The sequence below is a fragment of the Podarcis vaucheri genome (genome assembly GCF_965113315.1).
Source record: "Podarcis vaucheri genome assembly, chromosome: 16".
Taxonomy (NCBI): Eukaryota; Metazoa; Chordata; class Lepidosauria; order Squamata; family Lacertidae; genus Podarcis; species Podarcis vaucheri.
The window spans coordinates 13,987,772-14,001,552 of NC_138754.1; the positions used below are offsets into that span (position 1 = coordinate 13,987,772).

At 49.5% G+C, this 13,781-nt stretch overlaps 1 protein-coding gene across 6 annotated transcripts in view; it reads left to right on the plus strand.

The window, feature by feature from the left end:
• IGSF9 (immunoglobulin superfamily member 9) overlaps nt 1-13,781 on the plus strand; it is a 72,244-nt gene that overhangs the window by 57,402 nt on the left and 1,061 nt on the right. For 4 of the 6 annotated variants that reach the window (XM_082202707.1, XM_082202708.1, XM_082202705.1 and 1 more), the window contains exons 13-20: nt 457-580; nt 1,422-1,597; nt 1,696-1,946; nt 2,783-2,867; nt 3,163-3,333; nt 7,154-7,244; nt 8,903-10,366; nt 13,047-13,192. In XM_082202707.1, the coding sequence (XP_082058833.1) occupies nt 457-580; nt 1,422-1,597; nt 1,696-1,946; nt 2,783-2,867; nt 3,163-3,333; nt 7,154-7,244; nt 8,903-10,366; nt 13,047-13,192 (2,508 nt within the window). The remainder of the gene's footprint in view (nt 1-456; nt 581-1,421; nt 1,598-1,695; nt 1,947-2,782; nt 2,868-3,162; nt 3,334-7,153; nt 7,245-8,902; nt 10,367-13,046; nt 13,193-13,781) is intronic. The other 2 variants (XM_082202710.1, XM_082202709.1) reach the window with 1 other exon arrangement.

Here is a 13,781-nt window from a genome sequence, read left to right on the forward strand (position 1 = left end):
AATTTGTGGTAGATTGGGTAGCAGGCAGTGAGTAAAGATGTCTGCTCAAGACCTTTGAGAGCTTCGGCCACTCGGAGCAGCTAGTACTCGGCAAGATGTAGTGTAATCAGCAGCTTCCTTTACTGGAGGGACTATAACTTAGTAGTAGAGCACGTAGAAGAGTCCAGATTCAATCCTGGACATCTCCAGTTAAAAAGGGATTGGGTCAGAAGTGATCCCCACCTGCTAGAACAGACACTACCAGGCTTGATGGATGGAGTACCATAAGGAAGCTTTCCGTGCACTTGGTTTAATCCTCAAAAACAAATGTTGGAGGGGCTGGGGGGGCACTAGTTGATAAAACTGCTGCTGCTGCTGCTGCTGTGGATTTTACCACCCACAAAACCCCGTTGAGCCTCATCCTAATCCTGTCAAGCTAATTCAGTTCTGCTTTTCGTTCCCTCTTGTGAACTCTAGGCACCAGCCCCCACACAGTGGCCAACGTCTCGGTGCTGCCTCTCCAACAGGCTGTCAACATCACCTGGGAGCCAGGCTTTGACGGAGGCTACTTCCAGAGGTTCAGCATCTGGTATACGCCGCTGTGAGTCCTCTGTTAGGATTTTGGAATGGAGGCTGTGGGCGCTGGGCCCCAAATGGCTGCTGTGCCCAAAAGTGCTGGGGGGGGAGGATGGGGGCAAGGATGCCCCCTCTCCATCAGCTGCTTTCTCGGGGGGGGGGGGGAAGGCACCTATATCAATCACACTTCCTCACAAATATATGCTCTTTCCACCTCCCCTCTGTTCAGAGCCGAAAGGAGGGCATCCTGTCCTGGCACCCAAAGAAATGTGAGCAAGTTTAGTTTGTTTGTGTTCAGCGTAGGAGAGGCTAAGCCAGTGAAGGAACAGGAACAGCAAACTGCCTCTCATATACTATGTAGTTTTTCAGGGAATTTTTACTGAAACCTTCCATGGTTACCATAGGAGGTCATTCCAGGCACACTGACAGTATTGGGCAGTGATCCCTGTTTGAATGTCTTTTGCATACCAAAGACTTTTAAACAAAAACAAGCCTTTTAAGTTACATTTATGATGTGGAATTAATATAGTTGTTATAGCGCCACAAAACATTTATTTACTCTCTCTTCCAACAGATCAGTTTTGTCAATGCCATGATGGTTGTCTCAATTGCTGCTTTCCCATTTTCTTTTATTGCAATGGGTTTCTAGGTTGCTTTTGCTTTTATACATTGCCCAGACAACTCTTGTAATCTATTGGGTGCCTGATAAACTGGGTGAATAGATTAATTAAATATAAACGTTACTGGAATTCTTCTTCCAGGAGCTCACCAGTTCCTTCTGCTCGAAACCACAGGGGCTTTTCTGTCTCTGGTTTGGATTCTTCTCAATGACTGCAGCCTCTCCTCCATTTCTGTGCCCCACACAGGTTGAAACGCTTCAATCGCCCTCACCATGACTGGGTTTCACTGCCTGTGCCTGTTGGGGCCTCCCACATCCTGGTGGAGAATCTGCAGCCAGATACTGGCTACCAGTTCAGCGTTTTGGCCCAGAACAAGCTGGGTAGCGGTCCCTTCAGTGAGATCGTCACCACCGTGCCACTAGGTGAGAGGCACAGGACTCTTTTCCTTCTGATCAGCGATTCCCTTAAAGGAACAATGCACAGTTTCAACACCCGTTCTTTTTCTTCTCCTCCTTCTCAGGTTTCCCAACAAACACCATGCCGCCCAACCCCTCATCTACGACCTCACAGATTTTTCTATCCCCACCTCAATCCCTGATGGCCAACGAGACCACGCGGGGTGTCCTCCTCCTGTGGGAGCCCCCATTCCAATTCTCTGTGGCTCTAACAGGCTACACCCTGGAGCTGCGACAAGACCAGGGGGGCTGGGAGGTTCTCGACGGATCCATTTCCAGCTCTGAGACGCAGCTCCTGGTGCCTGGGCTAATCAAGGTGGGTTCAGAAGGTTGTCAGAAATACAGTTTTGAAAGGTGAGTGCATGGATGCAGCGGGTGGCGCTGTGGGTTGAACCACAGAGTCTAGGACCTGCTGATCAGAAGGTTGGCAGTTCAAATCCCTGCGACAGGGTGAGCTCCCGTTGCTCGGTCCCAGCTCCTGCCAACCTAGCAGTTCGAAAGCACGTCAAAGTGCAAGTAGATAAATAGGTACCGCTCCAGCGGGAAGGTAAACAGCGTTTCCGTGCGCTGCTCCGGTTCACCAGAAGCGGCTTAGTCATGCTGGCCACATGACTCGGAAGCTGTATGCCGGTTCCCTCGGCCAATAAAGCGAGATGAGCGCCACAACCCCAGAGTCAGCCACGACTGGACCAAATGGTCAGGGGTCCCTTTACCTTTAAGCAAACTAAGGCTCGGGGGCTGGATCCAGCCCAATCGCCTTCTAAATCTGGCCCGTGGACGGTCCGGGAATCAGTGTGTTTTTACATGAGTAGAATGTGTTCTTTTCTTTAAAATGCATCTCTGGGTTATTTGTGGGGCCTGCCTGGTATTTTTACATGAGTAGAACATTTGCTGCTTGAAAGTGTGTCAAAATATCAAAAGCTGGGATTGGGTTGGGCTGGATTTCCATTGACTTCAGGGCACTGCATAGCTCCCTGCCTTTCCTTGGGACTGTCAAAAAGTGGAATTAGTTAAGCAAAATGATTCCCCTTCTGATGCTGTTAAGTGGGAGAAGGGTTTACAGTACGACCACAGTGACCATAAGAGGGTTTTCACAGTGTGCCCCTGCTTTCTCTCCCACCCCTCCCACCTCCACCCCCCACCGCATTGTAGGACGCCTTCTATGAGTTCCGCCTGGTGGCCTTTGCTGGCAGCTACATCAGTGACCCCAGCAACACGGTCAATGTCTCCACAATAGGTAAGGGCCAGAAAGGGGGCAGCAAAACCTACAGTGGCCTCAGGATTAGCTCACTTTGCGGGAGGCCACTGGAGCTGTCCAAAGCTCCTTTAAAATGTCACTCTTATTAATAGAAGGGGTGAGCGAATTTCCCAGTTTCTCATTTTCCCAGCATTTCCATGTCAGTTTGCAATTAAAAAAGAAAAGTCCTTATTTTCTGATGCAGCAGGGCTTCTACAGCGATTCTTCCTCCATGTTGAGGTTTCTTCCTACCCTTGCCGTTGTGATGGTGTGACATTCCCCGTCTTCCCACCAGGCATGGAGGTGTATCCCTCCCGCACCCAGCTCCCTGAGCTCCTGCCTCAGCCAGTGTTGGCAGGAGTGATTGGCGGGGTCTGCTTTCTCAGCACGGCTGTCATCTTCAGCACAATGGCGGCTTGCATCATGAACCAGAGGCGAGCTGCCCGTCTCCGCAAACGCAGGCAAGGTAAGGAGCTGTTGCGCAGAAAGTTTGAGCAGACATGTTCTCCTGTCGCCCCAGAGGGCAAGACCAGATCTAATAACAGAGATAAGGAACTTCCAGCCCGCGAGCCACACTTGGTCTGCCGCACCATTTGCAGCAAGTTACATCCGCCCATTTTGCACCTGATGTCAGAGGCACAATTGGGAGCTTAAAGTGAGCTTTTGATCATTTCTGTGCTGGTCCCATTGAAACCACTTCTCCCTCCCAGTGCTGCTCCTTGAACCTTTGAAAACCTGTTTTCTGAAGTTTTAAAGGGCAATGTGGGGCTGTCTGCAAAAGCTCCACACTGCGCTTTGAAGTCCTGATAATCGGGGCTTCAAAGCACATCTGCTGTCATAGCAATGCTAAGTGATTGGCAGGTCAGCTGCATCTCTGCAGGGTTGGGGAGGTAAGGATTGGGCCCACTGGCCAGAAAAGATTCCCCACCCCTGAGCTTGTGGGTAGAAATTGCAGGGCACAGATTTTAACTGGACATTACAATAAAACTCAATGGTGGGCCAGGCTGCCTCAGAGGCCAAGCAGCCATTTGTCAGGGATGCTGTCATTGCATCCTGCTCTGCAGATTCTGCAGTGAGCTGGACAAGGTTGGTCTACACAACCTCCACTGTCCCAACTCCATAGGCTGCATTCAACTAAGTTCTACTCAAAGTTGACCACTGAAATGAACAGGCCTAAGTTAGTCATGGCCATTAGCTTCAGTGGGTCTACTTTGAGTAGGACTAGCGTTGAGTACCACCTGATGATTTTGTGAGGCAAACAGTCAAGACCCTGTGGTTGCAGAAAATGGTGTCTGGTGCAGAATCCAGCCTTCTGAGGATCCCACCATTGCATTTATAGGATACACTTTTAATATGCAGAATAAGAAAGTGTGCACAGATTCGCCCAATCCATTCAGGCAACAGCATCTGGCTTAATTTTTTTAAGAGCTGTTATGTTTTGGTACATTTGAGTTTGCTTCTAGCAGTTATCATTGTGGATACCCTGGTTTGCTATCTACTGGGAATTTTCTTTTTTAAAAAAATATTATTTATTTAAAGTGTGGCATAAAGAATATCTCTTCATTTATTTATTTTAAAGCCTGGAAAGCAACTCATAGCATAGAGGTCGCCACCCTTTTTTTTAACTTTGTGGGCACATTTGGATTTTTGAGTGCATGCCCTTCCATTCACTTCTGTCTCCCTTCCCCAGATTGGCACCCCCTTGAGAGACAGAAAAAGAGAAAGCACATTCATGCAGGTTGTGCTTTTCCAAATAAAAGCGCATAGAGCTGAATTAGCAAGTGGGGCAGAGCGCCACTCTTCCAACTTCCTTCTGCAGCTGTCTGCAGTTTTTCCCAGATCAGCTCCCAAAACAGAAAGAGACAAAGCATACTTTTCAAAGTGGGGGGAACCCTAGCATCCTCATCACTTCATGACCAAGGCTGTCAGTGAGCAGGAGGGGTTCAGAAGCTGTGGAGGCAGCTGGGAAAGACCTCAAGCGTACCACTGCACCCATGGGTGCCATGTTGGCAGCCCTTGTTACAAGACGTAGCAGCAAAAGCAGGCTAAGCAAGATCCCAAACAGAATCAATTCAAGCTCCCCTTCCTGTCCCACCTGAGAGCAGTTGCTAAGGTCCTCCTTCAGCTTCTTTTTTCATTACCTTGGAGGTGGAATTCACCTGATCTAGCTTTTAAACATTTATTTATCAAAATATTTTTTTCTTCTCTCCCAACTTTTTATGTTTGCACATGGGACGCCCAAAGCAGTTAGCAATCATTAGCAATATGGGGTTTTTATATAAAAATACACACAACCAATAAGAAACAAAAATACAATGGATTTATTTATTTTTAAGCTGCAAATGGAAACAACAACAGCAATGGTCCACCAAAAGCTTACTATATGCTAAGAGTCATATCCCAGGTCAAAAGTGCATGAGGGGAACTTGAAGCTAACACCTGAAGGCAGAGAGGCGGCCAGAAGGACCTCCAGGGGCAAAAAGTTCCAAAGCCGGGGTGCCACCACCAAAAAGGCCCCGTCTTGTGTGCTCAGTTGCTGCAGCTTAGAGGGTGATGAGATATTCCACAGGGCCACCACTCAGGACCTGTGCATAGGTAGCTTTCCATGGGAGGTGATAGCCTGCATCCAAAAACCTTTTGAGGCACAGCTGAGCAATCTCTGTCCCTTCCAACTGTACTCCAACTCCCATCAGCCCCAGCCGGCACTGCCAATTGTCAGGGATCATGGGAGTTGTAGTCTAAAACATCTGGAGGGCCATAGGTTCCCACCATCAGACTGCAAAGGCCAAACGCAGCATTTCTAATTGGGCTTGGACACAAACTGGTTGCCGATGAGAAAGGCACAAGATCGGAGTGAAGTGATCAAAGGAAGCAGGCCCAGGTCTGAGCTACACCAGTTGCATTCTGCACCTCCCCAAATCAGCTGGAAGCGTCCTGGAAGTCCCCAAGTGGGACGTGGCTGCAAAAGCACTCCCCAGTTGTTCGCCCCCAGTGTCTGATATTTGTCATCTTCTTACCTCCAAACGTGGAGGGTCCATGTACACGTCACGTCTGAAAGCCATTGAAAGACCTCTTCCTCCTCCATGAATGAATCTAAAATTCTTTCTTCAAAGTTTTCTGCCTCACGGCAATGAGTTGCAGAGGTTAAATTCCGCTTTGCATACAGACACACTTTGTCATTGAATAATATCCAGAACTTGCCGCCAGCCAGTTTTCACTGTGCTGTCCTTAGGAGTTCTGAGACAAGGTGGTGCGTTTTTCTCAGCCTATTGCATGAGTCCACTTACTTATTTCTCTCCACATGGGTCTGTCCCAGAGGTGAGGAACCTTCTTTAGCCTGATGGCTCCAATCCGTTCTGGACAACCAAGCACCACATGCTGGGGGGTGGGGCGGCAGGGACACCATCAGATGCAAAAAATGGACAAAGCCACAAATGTCAATTTTACCTTTGGGCAGAAGGCTAGTTTCTACATGTGCTCGCTTGCTCCTCTCTCCTCTGTCCAGACTTTATTGGGGTAAAGGACACACTCCAGCCAGACAAAAACTCAAGGAAGCAAGGTGAATGCAGGGGTAGAGAGGCTGCAGGAAAATTTGCAAGATGGTCCACATTTCTGTTCTAACCTTTTAGCTAGGACAGAATACCCTGGCCAGGGTGGGGGCAAAATTTGCCATCAAGGTCACTTAAATTCTAAAAGAGGAAGTAGATTCTCCGCTCTATTCTCTATTAAGCAAATTGCCTTCGTTGGCTTTCTTTCCTAGGTAATTCAGTCTGCTGTTTTTCCAAGGGGGACAGTGGGGAGAGGAGTAACACATGCAACATCTAAAGCCACTCCTGGCCACATTAAATCCCTTCTCAGCACCTGAGGGGGGGGGTGCCACACATACACACACCCTTTCAGTCTTTGCATCCTTAAAGACTAGAAACTTGGTGTCTTAAGTAATAGCTGGGATCCTCAAGAGGGTTGAATTCTATGCCCGATGCTGATGTCTGTGACCACAGAAGATGTGCAGTTCTCCCCTCTCACAATTTGTGCCGCTGCATGACTAGAGTTGCTTGCAAGCTGCAAGGGACTGCATTTTTAAAAAAAGGAGGAGGAAAAAGAAAATCCTGCTTGTTTTCTGAGCTGGACAGGGAGGTGGTCCTTGGAACCGAAGCTGGAAGGGAGTGGGGGTCAGGGCAAGTTTGAGGCTGACACGGGCATGTGTGTGCGTGCATCTGTCTGTTGGCCGTGACGTGGCAGTCGTCCCGTCCCCTTTCATTGTCACTTCTTTTTTGTTTTTTGAGTTGCTCTCCGTGTGATTTCCCCTTTATGTTCTCGTGACCTTCCAGATCCACCAACCGTCTTCTCCCCCAACAAGAAGCTTCTGCCTTCACAGTAAGTCACGCCATCGCATGACATCACTTCCTGTTCCCACTCATGCCAACCCTGCAGCTCCTTCCCCTGTTGCTTCTGCTCAGCCCGCCCTGTGTTTTGCAGGCCACAGCCAGAGGGAGAGGGATGAAGCGTCTAGTGGGGTGGGAAAGGGAAATGCTGCAGCAGGGCTCCGCAGGACGGCAAAAACAGAGTCCCACAACAGGCAAGGCTTATAGCTCAGCGGTGGAGCCATCCGCCTTGCAGGTACAAAGTCCCAGGTTCAATCCCTGACATCTCCAGGTAGGGCTAGGAGAAACTCTCCATCTGAAAACCTGGAGAGCCACTACCAGTCCATGTAGACAAGAGTGATTCTGATGGCCAATATTCTGACTCAACATAAAGCAGCTTTCAACATGAGGCAAGCCGGACGTGAATGCCATAGCCCTCTCCCACTGTTGTTTCCAGTGACTGGTATTCGGGTTGAAACAGAACTGATAACAAACCAATCAAAATAATAAAAACAAATAATTAAGAGTCCACTTGCATCAGTTAAATTTTTTTGTCCATATTCCATAGACACCAGATGAGCTGCAATATGTCTGATCATTAGTATTATCTAGTCCCGGCACTGTAATCTGAACTGTGAAAGCGCATGGTGCAGCTGCCTTTGGTGGGAATCTTCTTCACCACAATCCTAGTCATATACACACTGCGTGTATGTTCTGTGAATCCCAACACTCACAAATGCAAAAGCACCGAAGTTCTGTGACCTTCAAAGCCGAATCCTGTGGCCTGTAGGAACTGGATAAGTACGCATTTTGCAAAATTCTGTCATTAAAAAAAAAAATCTGCATGATTTGGACTTATTTGCTGGTCATAGCGAGGTTGCTGTGCAAAGCACAAAATGGCAATCTGGGTTCCAAAATTTTGCCAGGCATTTCCCCACACACAGACTTAGCAATGCTACGGACTTGAAACCTGTCTTAAAAATAATAATAATTGAGAACACCGATTCTCAGTAAGCTGAATGTTGCACCTGGTACCACATGAGCATAGGCCTAAATGCTTTTTTGGCTTATAGAATCATCTGCAGCAATAGCATTTTGTCCATGTCTGATGCCAAGTGTAGAGTCCCTCACTCACCCCATGAGTTATCACCAGAGGTTTCTCAAGCTCCCTTTCAAATTCTGTCCAATTGCCATATTTGGGATCAAGAAAGACATTTTTATCCAGGTGAAATTGATGAAAGGCCCTTAGAAGTTTGTATGTTCACATGCATTTGGGGAGCTGGTATAAACAATCACTTATTGAAATACACTTTCTGCTTTTTTTATTTTTAAAAAAGTCATACCTGCCTTGTCAGGGAGAAGTTATAGAGCCTCATCTTCCTTTAGCATGCTAGTTTTCTCAGTGCAGCTACAAAAAGTGGTACAGCGGACCACATGGTGATCCTGAGTTTGTGTTTTGGCTCTCACCTTGAGCCCCTTTTTGGCCACAAGTCCTGTTGCTTGCCGCAGCGTGCCTTCTGCCTTGCGCAGCTCGATCTCTGCAAGGCTGGCGGTCCTCCCTCTTGGGCAGGGTGGTGTCTGTTCTTGACAGCTGGGGTTGGTGGGAAACTGGGCCTAATCTCTTGCCATCTGACCAATATAAATATATTTTGGGGCTTCTCCCCACTCCAGAAATTCTACAGGCACTGCTAGCCCAGACAGCGTTGTGAAGATGAAATTCCAGGCCTCCCCGTATCAGAGCCTTCGCCGCTCCCTGCTGTGGGGGGAGAAAGCCAGCACCAGCTTAGGCCTCAACATCACCAGCGGCAATGCGAGGAACAACTCCAGATACACCCTCTACGAGAGCCACGTTGGGGAGCCGCTACCCCTGGAGCGCATCTGCCGCGGGCCCGACGGCCGCTTTGTGGTGCAGAGCGAAGCGCCGCCTCGGGAACGCTTGGCGGCCATGCTGGAACGCTATTCCCTGTCCCTGGCTTCTTCAGAGAGCAGCCTGGGCCAGCTGGAGCCTTACCTGCAGGTCTACTCCCCCCCTAGGCCTGAAGAGCCTGTCTGGCAGAAAAGCGTCCCCCTGAGGCCCAAGAGCGCCGGCCGGTCCCGCCGCGAAGCCAAGGCCTCCGGCTACCGCCAGGGACGCTACTTTGACTACAGCAGCAGCAGCCCAACGGAGGAGGCCGAGCCCTTGTGCATTGTCAACATCAGCCCAGTGGCGACCATGCCGTATGGGGCTACCAAGCAGCGCGCCCAGACCACCACCCAGAGCCCCGAGGGGCACGTGGACGGGCCCGCCACTGCCGCCTCCTCGTCTTCCTCGCCACCCCCTTCCTCGCCAACCTGCTGTAAGCCCCCGATCAGCCAAGCCCCTGCAAATACCTCAGCCCAAAGTGGGATTCTGCAGTACTTGAGTCTCCCCTTTTTCAAGGAGATGAATGTGGATGGTGACTGGCCTCCAGAGGAAGAGGAGGAGGAAGAAGAAGAAGAAGAGGAAGAGGAGCAACCTTCCAAACCAGCCCTCCACGAGGCTCTGGGCAGCACTGAACTCACTGGGTTGGGGGATGAGGACAAAACCGTGTGTCCAGCCTACATGGACACGCAAGCCAATCTAGACCCTGCTCAGGTACAGGCCTTGGCCAAATCTCTCCTCAGGCTCCCTCACGCCAACACGGGCCCAGCTAAGGCTGCCTTTCCCGGGACCTCGGTTTGCCCAAGTTACCTCAGTTCCTTTTCGGAAACGCCCTCACCCAAGGAACCAGAGCCTTGGTTGGAGGTGCTGTCGCCCCCTCAGCCCCCCATGGACAGCAGGCAGGCAGAGCTTGCCTACACAGCCATCCCCTCAGAGCCTCACTGGCTTGACGCAGCGGAGGAGCTCCCAGAGTCTTTGCCCCCTGAGAGACACAAGTCGCCTGTCGCCGTTGCCCTGGCAGGGCCACTCGCCGAGAAGCTGCCGAGGGGCAGTCTGACCAGCCAGAGCAGCGGCCGAGGCAGCGTGTCCTTCCTGAGACCTCCCTCGCTGGCGCCGTCGCTGGCGGGTAGCTACCTCAGTTCCCCCTTTGCAGAAATGACCGGCTGGCAAAGCAGCTCCGCGGGAGAAGAATGCAGACTCAAAAAGGACCCTTCGGTGGTTGCCATCTGTAAAAGGTGAGACAAGAGGGCAGGCAAGGGAGCGGAGGTGAACTAGGCCTGCAGTTTTCCCGGGAGGCTCTGGTGGGTTGGAAGAGTGCTTGGGGGCCTCAAGTGAGCACCTCGCAAAGGATGAGTCAGGGTGAAACACGTCTAGCAAATAAAAAGTTTCTAGCCGTTATGACTGTGCATCGAGACCTGGAAGCACAGAGACAATGCCAGATGAAGTTACAAAAGCTTGAGTGAGGAATAAACGGGATTTCAAGAGGTTATAACCAGTAAAACTAATGCAATAAACCCCATGTGAGAATGCTGTCGTGGTAGGAATTTTCCCTTCCTTTCCACACTTAGAGCCCTCTCAGGGTCTTAATTCTGCAACCCTAAGCGGAGACTGCAGAGGAAATCAAAACAGGAGTCCAATGCAAACAAAATTCTGTCGCCAGTGAAAAACCTACTGTGGGGAAAGGTTGCTGCTAACTGGTAGGGCATCTGCTTTGCCTGCAGAAAGCTCCAGATTCAATCCCTGGTTTCTGCAGGTAGAGCTGGGGACCAGCTCCTGTCTCCAACCCCAGAGTGCTGCTGCCAATCAGTGTAGACAATACTGAGCTAGATGGACTGCTGGTCTGACTTGGTATATGGCAGCTTCCTATCTTCTTAGGCTCTCCAACTTCAGCAGGCAAGCAGAACAGGATGTGAGGAGGCAGGACACACACCTGCCATACTCTCAGTGTCCACAGGATGGAGCCTCCCTTCTGAACATCCTTTCCATGTTAATTTTGTTATTCTTAAAGCTTCCAAAGTCTTCACCAGATTATGCATTCTTTTAAATTTAACTTTTCGAAACTGAGCCCAAGCATTTGAAACCTGGAGGTTGGTCAGGGTGCAAGACATCTCCACGCAGGGACACATTGTACCACCCAAAGGTCCTTTGCAATACAAGAGGGCGGAGGGACCATGCCTTGGTGGTGGAGCATCTATACTCTGCAGGCAGAAGGCCCCAAGTTCAATCCCTGCTATATCTGATTACAAAGGTTCAAGGAGCAGCAGGTAAGGGGAGAAACAGCCAGTCAGAGTAAACAATACTGGGTTACAGGAGCAAAGAATCTGAGCTGGACCGAGACACCTTCCTGTATTCTAAGGGAGAACATAGCTCAGTGGTGGAGCACCTGTTTGGCATGCAGAAGGCAACAGGTTAAAAAAATCAGCAGATCAGAGTCTTTCCCATCACCTGTGCCTGAGACCCTGGAGAGCAGCTGCCATTCCAGGGCCATCTGGAGAATTAGACTCACCTGGTGTTACAGGATGGGGAACCTGTTTCAGTCCAAGAGTCGCATTTCCTTCTAAGCACCTGGGTTTTCTACATACCTGGGTTGGGTGAAGCCAGAGGGGAAGGGGAACGGAGCAACAGGTGTAGAATTTACATTTGTAGCCAGTTCCTTTTTGATTGCCTTTCTGCACATGCTTGCACGCTCGTCTTTGCCCTGCATCCAAACCAGCAAGAGGCATTATTGGAGTTCAAGGACAACCCTTCCAGGCAAAAGCACCCAAGGAGGATGCAAAGCAGAGCCGGTGAAGGAAGCGGCATGGGGAGAGTTCTGAGGGCCAGATGGAGAAGCCTGGGGGGCCACATTTTGCACCAAGGCCTGGGGTTCCCCAACCCTGTGCCTGCTCTCCTGTCATAATGGGGGCTGCTCTGTGCACTGTCTGAGTCCGCCTGTGTTCCATGGATCTTTGCAATATATAAGCCTACCCCCATATCTCTGCCATTCTGTCCGTGAAGTGGGGTGGGAGGAGATGCTCCTTTAAACAGACACTGGTAAACTGTGGAAGCAGAAAAAGATCCAAACAAACTAGAACAGCAAGACGTGAAATAGGAGCAACAACATTAATCATTAAAATAAATACGTCAAAATGGATATATTGAATGTCACACGTGAAATATGAATCATTTAAGAGTAAATCTGGAAACCATGGAAGTGGCAGATGGTAAGTCGATGAATAAAGTAATTTATGGTCTATGTTAAAATCTGTAAAGGTTTTTTTTTTTGGGGGGGGGGGAATCAATAAAGAAAATGTAAAAGAAAAAAAAGACCCAAACAGGAGTGGAGGGGGATCGATTTGGAAGCATTGCTTATGGATACTTTTAACTTGTCCTATTGGTAAGCTGTATGTTTACGTAAATGTTTGTGTATGTTAAATGAACTGTTAATTGTTGATTACTTCTTATTAGTGTTACGTTGCAGTAATGTTACATGTCTTACAATGTATTGTGACTGTACTGCTACTATTTTTGCGTGCACTGCTTGGAGTAAAGATTTACTTGCAGAAAATGCAATATATGAGTAAATTTATAGAATGGGGCAGGCACTGCCCTACCGACCTCACTCTGCCCTCCACCATCTGCCTGCCTTTTTTTTACTTTTAGCAGTCTGTCCAGTGGCTGTCACTGCCATCCTCAGTGTTGTCTTTATAGAATTCAACAGACAAGGAGGGTAGGGTGGAACTAGACTTGAGCTGGTTCTGCCTGCCATTGGCTCTGTCTTCTTCCTGTTGGGCTCCCTGCTTTCCACCCCACCAGTCAGCACTGCAAACAGCCTGGTGGAGAGGATCTCACGCTCTCTCAGTCTTAGCCTTTTCGGCCTCCATGTTTCCTCACACACACACACCCCGTATCTAACTCCCCTTTTATCGCTTCCAGGAGGAACACATCTGTGGACGAGAACTATGAATGGGACTCTGAGTTCGCCCTGGAGTCTGACCTGCTGGATGCACTGCAGCTTTATAGGAGTGGGAATCCCAAAAGGCCGGTCTCCACCATCGCGGCACAGGAGTTGGAGAAGCAGAGTAAGCTTTTGGGGGGGGGGGTTGGGGGGAAGGAGGCCACAGATGAGCAGAAGCAGATATATAGAGATATATACATGCGCACAACGTTAAGTAGATGCGTCCATTATTTCAGTCGAAAACGGCAGAACAGGCTTTTGAATTTATCTCATCTTGGTTCAGAATTTTAATGTGGGGCAGGTTGTAATGGGCTGGAATCTTAATATCAGCCTCCCTCTGCTGCCACAGACACCAAGCCATAGGAAAGGTGTCCTTGTTTCATGGTGGCTCATCGGAGCCCACAGGAAGGCTTATGCTAAGTATGCAGAGGTGTACAACATGGCCTCCTCAGCACCCCAACCTTCATTAAAGCGCAGCCAGGTTACTAGCTCTCATAGTGTCCAGAAGGAGAGATTTATGTCCAGAGCGAGTGATTTGAGGACAGCTGCCCCATGTGGCAAACCACTGAACTGCAGGTGGCAGCTTCTCTGTGATGTTCCTTTGGCGGCTCTGGACTGACCATTGGATCCTTTTGGACGGGAAAGGAGTATTATCCACACACCGTACATTTAAAGCACACATCTTCCCCAATAGAATCCTGTCCACTGTGTGT